The sequence below is a fragment of the Chelonus insularis genome, unplaced genomic scaffold (assembly GCF_013357705.1).
Source record: "Chelonus insularis isolate UGA/USDA-ARS -01 unplaced genomic scaffold, ASM1335770v1 scaffold_277_pilon, whole genome shotgun sequence".
In the NCBI taxonomy this organism is placed as follows: domain Eukaryota; kingdom Metazoa; phylum Arthropoda; class Insecta; order Hymenoptera; family Braconidae; genus Chelonus; species Chelonus insularis.
This window is the reverse complement of record NW_023276791.1, coordinates 2,379,668-2,391,317: the sequence shown is the minus strand read 5'-3', so window position 1 is coordinate 2,391,317 and position 11,650 is coordinate 2,379,668. Positions and strand designations below refer to the sequence as shown.

The 11,650-nt window shown below is 29.1% G+C and overlaps 3 protein-coding genes across 6 annotated transcripts; 1 reads left to right on the top strand and 2 right to left on the bottom strand.

Moving 5' to 3' along the window:
* Positions 1-325: 325 nt before the first annotated feature.
* Positions 326-3,127, bottom strand: LOC118073379 (uncharacterized). Its single transcript, XM_035093855.1, has 5 exons — positions 2,654-3,127; positions 2,110-2,578; positions 1,747-2,025; positions 1,379-1,656; positions 326-1,297 (listed from the first exon to the last, which is right to left on the bottom strand). The coding sequence occupies exons 1-5, from the start codon at positions 2,749-2,751 to the stop codon at positions 466-468; spliced, it is 1,956 nt and encodes a 651-aa protein (XP_034949746.1). The 5' UTR covers positions 2,752-3,127; the 3' UTR covers positions 326-465.
* On the top strand, positions 3,116-8,755 carry Fbw5 (F-box and WD repeat domain containing 5). 2 transcript variants are annotated; one of them, XM_035093850.1, is made up of 10 exons: positions 3,116-3,767; positions 3,869-4,026; positions 4,110-4,287; positions 4,623-4,815; positions 4,911-5,135; positions 5,296-5,471; positions 5,547-5,883; positions 6,503-6,715; positions 6,793-7,012; positions 8,614-8,755. In XM_035093850.1, exons 1-10 carry the CDS (start codon positions 3,473-3,475, stop codon positions 8,719-8,721), a joined length of 2,103 nt encoding a protein of 700 aa, XP_034949741.1. In that variant the 5' UTR covers positions 3,116-3,472; the 3' UTR covers positions 8,722-8,755. The 2 variants fall into 2 exon arrangements, with proteins under 2 accessions (XP_034949741.1, XP_034949742.1); XM_035093851.1 differs by lacking the exon at positions 8,614-8,755 and having other exon boundaries at positions 6,793-7,921.
* On the bottom strand, positions 8,377-11,641 carry LOC118073380 (succinate--hydroxymethylglutarate CoA-transferase-like). Of its 3 annotated transcripts, XM_035093858.1 has the most exons (4): positions 11,394-11,641; positions 8,975-9,083; positions 8,738-8,893; positions 8,377-8,555 (listed from the first exon to the last, which is right to left on the bottom strand). In XM_035093858.1, the coding sequence occupies exons 1-4, from the start codon at positions 11,472-11,474 to the stop codon at positions 8,530-8,532; spliced, it is 372 nt and encodes a 123-aa protein (XP_034949749.1). In that variant the 5' UTR covers positions 11,475-11,641; the 3' UTR covers positions 8,377-8,529. The 3 variants fall into 3 exon arrangements, with proteins under 3 accessions (XP_034949749.1, XP_034949747.1, XP_034949748.1); XM_035093856.1 differs by lacking the exons at positions 8,377-8,555; positions 8,738-8,893; positions 8,975-9,083 and adding exons at positions 9,332-9,562; positions 10,040-11,244 and having other exon boundaries at positions 11,394-11,528; XM_035093857.1 differs by lacking the exons at positions 8,377-8,555; positions 8,738-8,893; positions 8,975-9,083 and adding exons at positions 9,332-9,562; positions 10,040-11,241 and having other exon boundaries at positions 11,394-11,522.
* Between the last annotated feature and the right edge of the window lie 9 nt (positions 11,642-11,650).

The following is an 11,650-nucleotide window of genomic DNA, read 5'->3' as shown; positions in this document are numbered from 1 at the left end:
ATCTATTTGAAAAAAGACATGAAATAATTGAGTTTGTATTAAGTTTTACTAATGGAAACATTCTATAAAATTATAAATAAATAAAGACTATCAAAATGTGATAGTACTAGTTTGATAAGTTATAAACCTAAACCAAATTTTACTTGCAACTTTAAAAAAAAAAATGAAAACTTATACTCATTCCAATATAATTTATTAAAAATCAAAAGTTTTAGCAACCTTATTGAAAGATAAAGATTTATAAAAACTATGTTCTTTATTGTATATACACATTTTCATTTCATGTCTTTTTAAGTGTGGTTTATCTTTCTTAATTTAAATGTGGAATATCTTTCATTTTTTTTTTTAAAAGTTTAAAAATTTCAATATAAATAATGCGTTTGTATGTATGAAAAAATGTTGGCAGTAAGAAAGTAGAATAATTTTTACAGATTTACAAAATAAAAAAAAAAAGTCTTTTAAAGATCAGCGTAACAAAATTGTGCAAAAGACAATCATATTGAAAACAATAGAGCCACATAACAATGCTGGAAGCCAATTTGGGCTCGTTAAAATACTAGGAGAATGAGAAATGCACGTTGATAAATCTGCATTTCTTGGAATAATGTTCATAGTATGATTTTGAACATACTGATCACTAATGTGATAGTTATGGCAGAAAGAAGCTTGATGTGATGGATGACAAGAAGTTATCATCATGTTTGCTGATGGACTTCTTATACATCCTGTACATTCTGGTAATCGATAGGTAGATCCACGTTGGCAAAATGAACCGATGGGGTTTAAACTGGTATGTCGTTGTAATGGCTGATTATAACAAGGAACTCCATCAGAAACTACAGAACATTTATCAACATCGTTTACAATAGATGGTTCTCGAGATGGTCCAAAGTTAGAACCAGTAGAACCAAAGCCTGAACTCTGGCTTGATGATCTTGATAATGTTGGAGGGTCCATACCCATTTGCCAATAACCACCAGCTACCCAAGATGTTTGAGTAACAGATTTGAGTTTAGGTGGTGCTAAAATACAATCTTTATGCGACGACTTATAACTTTTTTGAAATAAGTCTGGGCTTGATGTACCATACGTTCTGGTCGCAAAAACTTTAACATTTTTAGAAGCTTGTTTCTGATTATTTGTATTCAAAGATAAATTATTCAGAGACTTTAAACTGTCATTCAGAGTATACCTTTCAGTATGCTTTTGAACTGGCGAACGTTTTGTGAATATATCTAACTGAGTTTGCTTGTGTGTGGGTAGGTTGGATGAGAAACTACGTTGGCTATCACATATTCTGTAGAATTAATATTTTCTCTTATTAATAATTCATGATGTTTATAAATTAACATTAAAAAAAAATCTTAATGCTACTTACCTGAAATTAGGTAACATTGGCGTGGGTTTCAGCACTGGTGTCGAATCAAGAGGTGAAGATGTAAGCAAGTGAGTAACATCAACGGGTGAAGGACGGGTAGATTGAACATCAGAATTCCGTTTATTGTTAGTAGGAGTAATTTGTCTTGATATTGTAGGTGTTAAATTTGGACTAGAAATTAGCGTTTCTAATTTTTTAAATGACACATTTGTATTGGTAACTGTAAAATTCGTTGATGGAATGTTCATAAAACCCAAAATTACTGACAAAAAAATAATCTGAAAGTGAATAGTATAAACAATAAGTCAAGTTCTTGTTTTTTAGCTTAAAAATATATATCAGGAATGAAACGTGTAATGTATTCTTACTATTTGATATCCAGTAATGTGTTCTAAAATTATTGATAAAAATTTTAACTTCAATTTTATTAATCGTTCATCACTATGTGGCATAATTACGCCCACTGTAATCCATAATAAAAGTGAAAATAAGTCCATATTTCGTCTAGAAGAAGATGCCTTTATCATAATTATAAGTTGCAATAAAGCTCCGATTGTTGATAATGATTGATAAGTTGGATAGTAAATTAAACTTGAGCTTAACAACGTTAAAAATAATCGACAAAGTTTTTCAAACTTTGATATATTCTGTAATGTAAAGTATTTGTTAATATTAGGAAAATAAAAAACTGATTTGGGAGAATTGTTTGATAATATCAACTATAAACTTACGGTCATGATAATTTTAAGTGGTTTCTGCTTATAAAAAAGCATTTTGTATTGAGTAAGCCATAATGACTGTTTATGTAAAACTTTTCTTACAAATGAGTTGCATTTTTTGCATAAAGGATATTTTTTATCCAAATTCTGTTTAAAACTTTCAATTTCAGTATCTCGCCATCTCTTTGGGTCCACAGAACGTAGTTCAATTAATTTCAATTCCTCATTGTTATTACAATTTTTACAAAGTCCATTTTTTCTTTTCTTCGACAATTCATTTTTATATGGAGATAAATACGGTTTTAATGAATTATTTAATTTTTTGCTTCGTTGCTCTGGTATATCGTATTTATAATCTCCATCTTTTGAAAATCCGTTATACTGTTCACACGATGGGCATAACCACCAATCAATTTCCGATCTGTACACCTTAGTGTAACTGTTGCAAAACCAACAATTAACAGTAATAGGCCATCGTTTCCTGTAATGTATAATTTATTTATTATAAAAACACTTATGATAGCTTGTATAAATGGTATAATCTTTAATTTCTTACTTAATTCCTCGTACAACAATTATTAGAGCAATAACAAGAGCAGAAAATGTTGCAGTAATTGGAATAAAATTAGTCAATAAATTTGCATCGAAATCCATATTTACATACTATTAATATGCACCAAAATAATGAATTAAATATTAATAGTATTAATGAACACTATAAATCAGGTATTATTTTCCAAATAAAATTAAAAAGTAATCACTAATATCTCCCGCCAAGTCTTCCAAGTTCTCCGACCTTAACCTAAATATTCCAGAGTTTATTTTATTGCAATTTAAACATTATTTTACACTTCTATTGCCACTTTTATCACACAAAAATCTTTAAATATAGTTCTAAAATAATGTTTCATTACATAAATTACTATTTTGTTATGTAATATTATTGATATTTATGATAAAATGACTAAATTAAAGCTCACGTGCCGACGAACACCTACGCAAGCCTAGTGAAGCCATTTTGACTTAAACATGATGATCTCCCAACCAATCCAGAACATTGGAGTATGAAGGGGGAAAAGTTACGTAATTACGGTCCTGAAAAATTTGAACATTGAACAGGGTGAAGAGTGAGAGTTGCAGTATTGTAAAAAGAACGACGGTTACACTGGATCGATCTACGCATGCGTTTATAATCTTGAATATGTAACAAACTTTTAAATGATCATAAAAACATGAAAGGAAAAAACTTACAAGTCCACGAGGAGCAACCACGAAACATTTAAAAACTTATTCTTGCGCAAAATCAGTACGCCCTCTATCGATTGTAAGCTGACAGTTGTCAGCTGTTCCAGTAAACAAAGGGTGGCGTTTCGAGATGGACGCTGAAGAGAGTGGTGCTATTTCAAAAGAATTATTAGATAGCTCGAACAAGTCTTTAAATGATGAAGAATCATTATTATCAATGTCTGATGATGAGGAGGGAAATGATAACTGGTATTATATGCCAAATTCAATTTTATTGAGTGTTTTTAAACTCCTTACTCCTAGAGAAGTGGTAACTGCTGGTATGGTGTGTAAACATTGGTGTAGAGTATCCCAAGATGAACTTTTATGGAAGGATTTATTCTACAGAACCTATAAAATTGATCCAAGTGTTGGAATTATGCCAGGTATAGACTGCATATTTTTCTCCTGTTACTCAATCATTGCTAACTTTACATCATCATCATGATAATAGTATTGTTTGAAAATAATTATCTTTAAATACCAGGAAAGTCGTCTTGGTTGGGCGAATTCAAAAGATTGGCATATCATACACCTTTACTTGAAACTGAGGTACTTTCAGAACATTCTCATCAAGTTCTACACGTCAGCTTTTCTCATAATGGCAAAATGTTTGCAACTTGTTCAAAAGATGGTTATATTTTAGTAGGTTATCAACAATGTATCTTCAATATTTTAATATAATAATGATCAACAGAATAAACAAATTATAAAAATAATACTTTCAGGTTTGGGATAGTCAATATCCGGTTACGATCAAGTATCAACATGATATGAAGGCTTTTAGTTGGAAATATACACAATTTTCTCAATTTAACTCTTCGGATACTTTACTTCTTGTTTCTGGAGTTCATTTTGGAACACCTCATAGCACCTCTGGAGAAATTGCCGTTTTTAGACTAGCTCGTAAGTTTCAAATATTCAAAGTTTTTAATCTTAGACATTTTTAATAAGCTACACAATAAATGTCCTATTTTTTTCTAATTATAATGAGCTTTGTATAAAAAAAAAGGAAAGCATCCACTTAATACATAACAAATAAATGCAATAAGTTATGCGTCATTATTGATTACTATTTTTAGCAGAAAGTTCATTACTTGAATTTTAATTGTCAGGCGTGCCAAAAAAATAAAACAAAGACATCTCTAGTATATTTTTTTTTTCAAGGATAGTGCAACAATTAGAGTATTAAATTTTTATTCAAAGGAGTAATTAACAATGATTAATCCTTTTAATTAAAGCTGGCTTTCATCTACAATGCAGAGTAGGAAACAAGCCTTATGACATATTTGGAACTTGGTACAGCGAACGTCACCTATTAAGTGGTGATTTACACTGGCTTGCTCATTTGGTAAGCCAAAGTGTCCTTTGGCTCAATAAGGCAAATCAGGAGTCAGCTAGTGAACATGTACCGATAATGAATCAATTATACAAGTAAGTCACTAAATTGTTTATCAAGGAATGATTAATATTTTTTTTGTCGTTATTAAGGAATGCAAAATTATCAATCAAACATTTATGTTTTTTAGATTTTATAATTTTAATGCTGCTTCTATTCGAGCTGTAATGGTAGCTAATTGTCTATGTCCAGCATCAACCGAAACAGAACAACTTGAAAGCCAGCAATCCACTTCAAGTCAAAAAGAAGAACGAGGAAATCCTCCAAGTCATAGAGAGCTTTCTTCAGCTTCATCTGGAAGTGGTCAAGTGCAGGAAGAACCGGAAATTTTACATCATGCTTCATCTAGACTTCAGTAAGTCCAATAAGAAATTTCAAATTTGTATACTTAACTTTCTAATTATCTAGAAGTGCTTGATGAAGAGTTTTGCTATTTATTTTCAAATTCAATTTTATTGAGAATAAACTTTTAAAGAAATAATTTTTATGAATACACATTTTACATTTTTATATAGATATAGCACGTTAGAAGGTGGTTTTATGAATTGGAAAAGATTAGGAGATGGATTTGAATATGCTAGTCCTATTAGATATAATCAAGAATATCGTCAAGTTGAAATGGAAAAGGAGACAATGGAAAGTGATAGTGAAACTGAAGCTCATCAGTGGGAAGATGAAAGTGAATTATCAGGTTGAGAAGAATTCTGTGAAATATTATTATATAAATTTATAGAAAAAAAATCTAACAAGTTACGTATTATTTCAGAATTATCAGAAACTGCAGATGATTGCGATTCAGATGATTTAGCGGATAATCCTGAAAAATTTTTGATTTTTACTACGGGTTCTAAGACTTATACTCCGCATCAAGTAGGATTTAAGAAAATTAAAGCAGTCAATTTCCCTAGAAGACTCGACCCTGGTCCGTCATTGAAAGAAAGATTAGCTCAACGTGAACGAGAACGGGAAAGACAAAATTCCGGGTCTCGTCCCGAGCCTAATTGGTTGGATTACGATTCTGTTGCTGAGAGATTTGACAAAGTAGATCATCTTATTGATCTTCATGGACACATTATAGGAATGGGCTTATCTCCGGATCATAGGTAATTTATAAGAATACATAAAAATACTATCAAAGTACTTTGATTTTTTGTTTATTTGAAGGCTAAACTGACACACTTCCAAATATCGAGATTTATAATGTAGGAAAATTAAGTTTAATTTGAAAAAGTTAAAATTTGTCCGGGTCTAATTCTAGAATCTTACCAGGAATTTCTGTTAGCAATACCTGATGTTTTAAACTGCCTCTTCGAGTTAACTAACCAAAAATTTCGGAAGTACAGATATAATTTTTTTTATTTTACCCAATACATATTTAAAAACATTAATTTAAACATTGCATAATGCAATAAAAGTAGCAAAAAAAGAGATAAATATTAGGATAATGGTGCTGACTTTTAGGAACATAAAAATTTTTAATTGAAAGTTTATTAATTAATCTAGACCATAAATCATACTTGAAAATAAGGATTTTTCTACTGAAATATTATTAATTAATGCAGAATAGTCACTGAATGAGGGCACAATGATAAAAATTCCAGACAAGTTCAACGTCATACACGGGAAACAAACGTGGCTGAATACAATGCTACATAATAGTTTCTCTATTTGAAAATTATTTTCATAAAAATTAATCTAAATATAAATGATTCTTGTTGACAGATATCTTTACGTAAACACAAGACCATGGCCCCGAGGATATGTTATTACAAATCCTCTTCAACCACCACCGATCGCTCAAGAAATAGATATACATGTAATTGATCTAGTAACTCTAAAACAAGTAGGCACAATGTTAAGAGCGCACAAAGCTTATACGCCCAATAATGAGTGTTTTTTCATATTTCTTGATGTTTGCGATGAATATGTCGCAAGGTAAGTTATAAAAAGAAATATTTTATTTTTTAAAAAAAAAAACCATTGAACTTACTAATTACCAATTTTTTTTAAAGTGGTGCTGAGGATAAGCATGGCTATTTATGGGATCGTCATTATGGAGTATGTTTAGCTAAATTTCCTCATAATGATGTAGTCAATGCTGTCGCATTCAATCCTCGTGACCCTGAAATGCTTGTGACAACTAGTGATGATTATACTGTTAAAGTTTGGAGAAGTCGTGCAATGGTAAAATCTCTTGGTCTTGATGAAGATAATTTTCGCAGAGGTTTAGAGGTACGAAAAAGACGTAGATATCATCGAGGTAGTTGTAACGTTGACTGATTAAAAACCATTCAGTTTCCAATTTAAGAGTCTCCTAATTTACTTGAATTTAAGTTTCCATAAAAAGTACCGAGAAATTTTATTACATTAATGTTGCAGATTTAACAAAAATGTAAGAAAATTTTCAGAAATGGAACTTGCAAAAAAAATGTGATATTTACTTATATAGGAGATTTAAAACAGGAAACTGAATTAATTGTTAAACTAATACTATATATTAAAATTAAACTTCAGTGAAACTAAATTGAATGTAAAAAATGAAAGAGCAACATAATCCATCAGATGATTCGGAGTGGAAGGGATGTTAAGTTTTGATAGGGTAAAAATTTTTAAGTCTTAAATTTATTAGATACTATATACATTTATTATTTTTTTGAAGATCAACAATATGTAAATATTTTAACAAATGAAGCAAGCACAAGGATACATATAGTGAATGTTGCTTATCCATTATACTTTGATGATATACGTATCAAGTTTTTGATCATATAAATTTAATATCATACTGTTATTAAAACTCAGATCTCAACAATTTTAACGTATGTCACACATACACAAATGTTAACAATTTATTTTTTTCCTAGCATATAAGCTATCGTGATAAGTTGACGATATATATTATATCAAATTATTTCATCACAAAAGATATTTTCTTTGATCTTGCATACTAGTAATAAGAAAAAAATTATTCGAGCACAATAAGAGAAAATATTTGTAATAAAAAACAGGATCTATAACAACTGTAGATTTACAAATATTTTGTTTTAAGTAAATACACTTATACGTATTAAACCTGCTTATTATTTGTATTATGTGTCATAAATAATGATAATTTTAAGCACCAATTTTAATTGTAAAAAAATAATTCACATTGTTTGCCAAACACGATTGTCAATTAAATATTTGTACAAAAAGATAATTTTATATATTTATTGAAAATATGATTGGTACGATAAAAATGATTTCAATTTATAATTAACTTGGTCATGTGTAATTTATTGATTATTGTAAAAAATGAGTACTATTTATTGGTGCTTAATTATTATCTGTTTCATTAACGTTGTGATAATTAGAAATGAATTGGTAAATTGTGATTCAAATGATGAGATGTAGTTTCTGTCTGTTTCTCTAATAATATTAAGATTTAATATTATTGTAATTATAATGAGAATTACAGGGCTTAAGAATAGAAATTAAAACTAGGGAATGTACATAATTATTCTAATTCACATTGTAAGCAAAGAGTTGATGACTATGAAAATGATTATTAAATTAAATAGTCAGAACCGGTGGATAGTAAACAATAAATATTATAATTTATAACATTCAAGCGTACAAGTTTAATAAATTAAATATACATAATCGAAAAAATACCTACTATGGCGGTTAGAACTTCAGTGAAGATTTTGCATGGAGTATTTAAACATTATGAATTATTAACAACGAAGTATTGGTGTTTGTGAAGTCTTTCAGGTTGATCCTGTCACTATGGGCTCTGAAATATAAATTTACTAATATAAAAAAAATAAATACTTATGATTTATAAATTACAGGTAAAAAATGCTACAGCAAGAATGTTTAAATTTTGGGCGGAAAAATTATTTGGCATTCCTCGTGTTAAAGGAAAGAGAATTGATTTAAGAAAAAAGAAAAAAAAATAGTAATTAATCAACATACCAGGTTGTGGTGATATGCTATCATGTGATGATACAGCAGGTGGTGGTAACGCTTTTTTGTGAGCTTCTTTATGACCATGACAATGTTCACATTCGTCATCACTATCATCAGAACTACTTTCTCCAAATTGTCTCGGTTTTTCATAGATACAGCAACCTAAATATAGAACAAAAATATGAGTAGAACTCATTATATATATTTATTGATATTGATGCTAATAGTTTAAAATATAATTACATTTAGACTTCTTTTTATTCAAATTTTCATTGTCCACAGTCCCTGAAGTCCACTGGACTTTTTTACTTGATCGTGGTTTTCGAAGACATAGAGTAATGGTTGGAACATCCTGAAAAATAACCAGAGTGTATTTTCAATTTAAATATTAATGCACAAAGCTTTAATAACAAAATTTTAATAAATAATTTACGGCTGCTTTACAAATTAGTAATAAAATAGACAAAGTATTGATTGTAAAAACATTTTTATTAAATCCAATATTACAAAAATATTTATTATATATTTAAAAAAAATTAATAAACTATGAAATGATGTATCTTATACTTATTATATATTATATATATACAAAAAATTAGTTTACTGTATAATTTTATTTTTTATTAAATTCTCTAGTGTTTGATCAGAATAATTTAAAACTTTTTTCAACACTTCTCTTGTATGTTCACCTAATGTAGGTGGTGGAAGCCGAGGCTCATTCGTGCCATAACTAAATTTTACTGCAGGTCCAACAAATTTAACTTTTCCCATTATCGGGTGATTCATTTCTCTCACCATACCAACATGTTTAATATGAGGATCATTAAAAACCTAGAAAAAGATAGATAATGATATCTGGTCTATTTTGTTGATTATAACATAAACATCCAATTGAGTATAAACGTCAAAAATTTTCAAGTATTTTATTACTATTATTTTCATTTATTAGATTGGAAAATGTTAAAAATTTTCTTGAACATTGTAAGTCTTTTTTTCTGAAGAAAAAGTCAAGTAATCTTATAATGTTTGCTGATATTAAAATATAAACCGATTTAACATACTTATTTAATTATTTTAAATAGAAATCAATGTCAATCAATAATGTATAAAAATTTATTCTTTAAAGGAGAAAAATTTTAAAATACTTTGTGGCTATTTTTATCAAGATATCAAAAAATATCTATACATACTTTAGAAATAATATAATTTAATTGAATATTCTATAATATAAAAAGCTTTTAATAATATAAAATGTCTCTTTCGTTCAATATTACTTTAAAATAAAAAATTAAGTTAAATATTATCTACCTCCTTAATTGTATTTATCGGTCCATAGGGAAAAGGAGATCCTTCAAGAATATCTGACCATTCTTTATTGGTTTTTGTTTTAAACTTTTCTCTTAAAATAGTTAGTAATTCTTCTCTATTTTTTACTCTTTCAGTGTTATTCTTAAACTTTTCATTTACTGACAATTCTGGTAAATTTATGATCTTTGTGAGTGCAATAAATTGTGCATCACTGCCAGTTCCTATAGTCATAAATCCATCTTTTGTAGGAAAAGCTTCATAAGGGACAATACTTTCATGCTCTGAACCCCAACGAGAAGCTTCTTTATCAGCATTTAAGTAATTAGAAGCAACATTGATAAGACTTGCAACTTGCGTGGAAAGAAGGTTGCATTCAATCCATTGTCCCCGATTAGTTTTGGTTCTCTGAAGTAAAGCAGCTATAATAGCCCCATGAGCATATAATCCGGTAGCTAAATCTGTCATAGCTACTCCTATTTTACACGGAGCCCCATCTTTAGGTCCAGTAATATGCAAAAGACCACCTATTGATGCTGCTATTACATCATAACCTGGTCTTTTAGCGTATGGACCTTGTGATCCATATCCAGTTAAAGAACAATAAATTAAATGAGGAGCCACTTTTTCCAGATCCTTATAGCCAAGAGCCATTTCATCAAGCTTTCCTGGTACATAGTTTTCTATTAAAACATCTGATGTTTTAGCTAACTCATAAATTATATCCTTTCCTTTTTTTAGATCAATACATACACTTTTTTTATTACGATTAACACTTAAAAAATATGTTGAATCTTTTGTTGTTTTTAGAAATGGTGGACCCCAGTGTCTACTTTCATCACCAGTGCCTGGTTTTTCTATTTTTATTATTTCTGCTCCCAAATCTCCAAGTATCATTGAACAATACGGACCCGCGACAATTCTTGTCAAATCAATCACTCTAATTCCTTCTAAAGGTGATTTATTGTTGAACTTTGATGAAGTAGCGATGCTTTTATATTTACTGATATTTATAATTTTTCTTGATCGCAGTAATTGCTGAGTGATTAATCTTAAAGCACTCATTGTATATCTATATTGTTGGAATCTTCTTGAAAAATATTGAACAATGCACACTTTGACCGATAAGAATTCAAGATACTCAGAAGAGATTTAATTGAAAAAATGATAGTTTCTTACATGCTTTGCGATGATGATTTCAACAACTTCTAAAAAAGTTCTAAGTTATTAAATGCAGAAGTGACTGATAAAATGAAATAATAATAATAATGAGACAATTGATGACATTTGTTAAATAAGATAAATAATTTTAGATGTATGTATATGTTTTGAATATTACGTTGTAAAATTATTATACCTGTCCACTATCAGAGACATCCCCCTCCAAGACAGTTTCAGTTTGTGATTGTGAACTTGAAGGTCCTGCCATCCTTGCCATGCAATCTTGTTAATTTATAATATTCTTTAAAACAAAATAAAATAAATTTTTATCACACCGGCACTGGTTCCGACCTTAGCCTTATTTTTTTATTTTTGTTGTGACGGTTGTCGATATACTTATATTACTCGTTCGGCGCCATTTTTAAAAGACATCTAGCGGCGAAAGTTATTTGT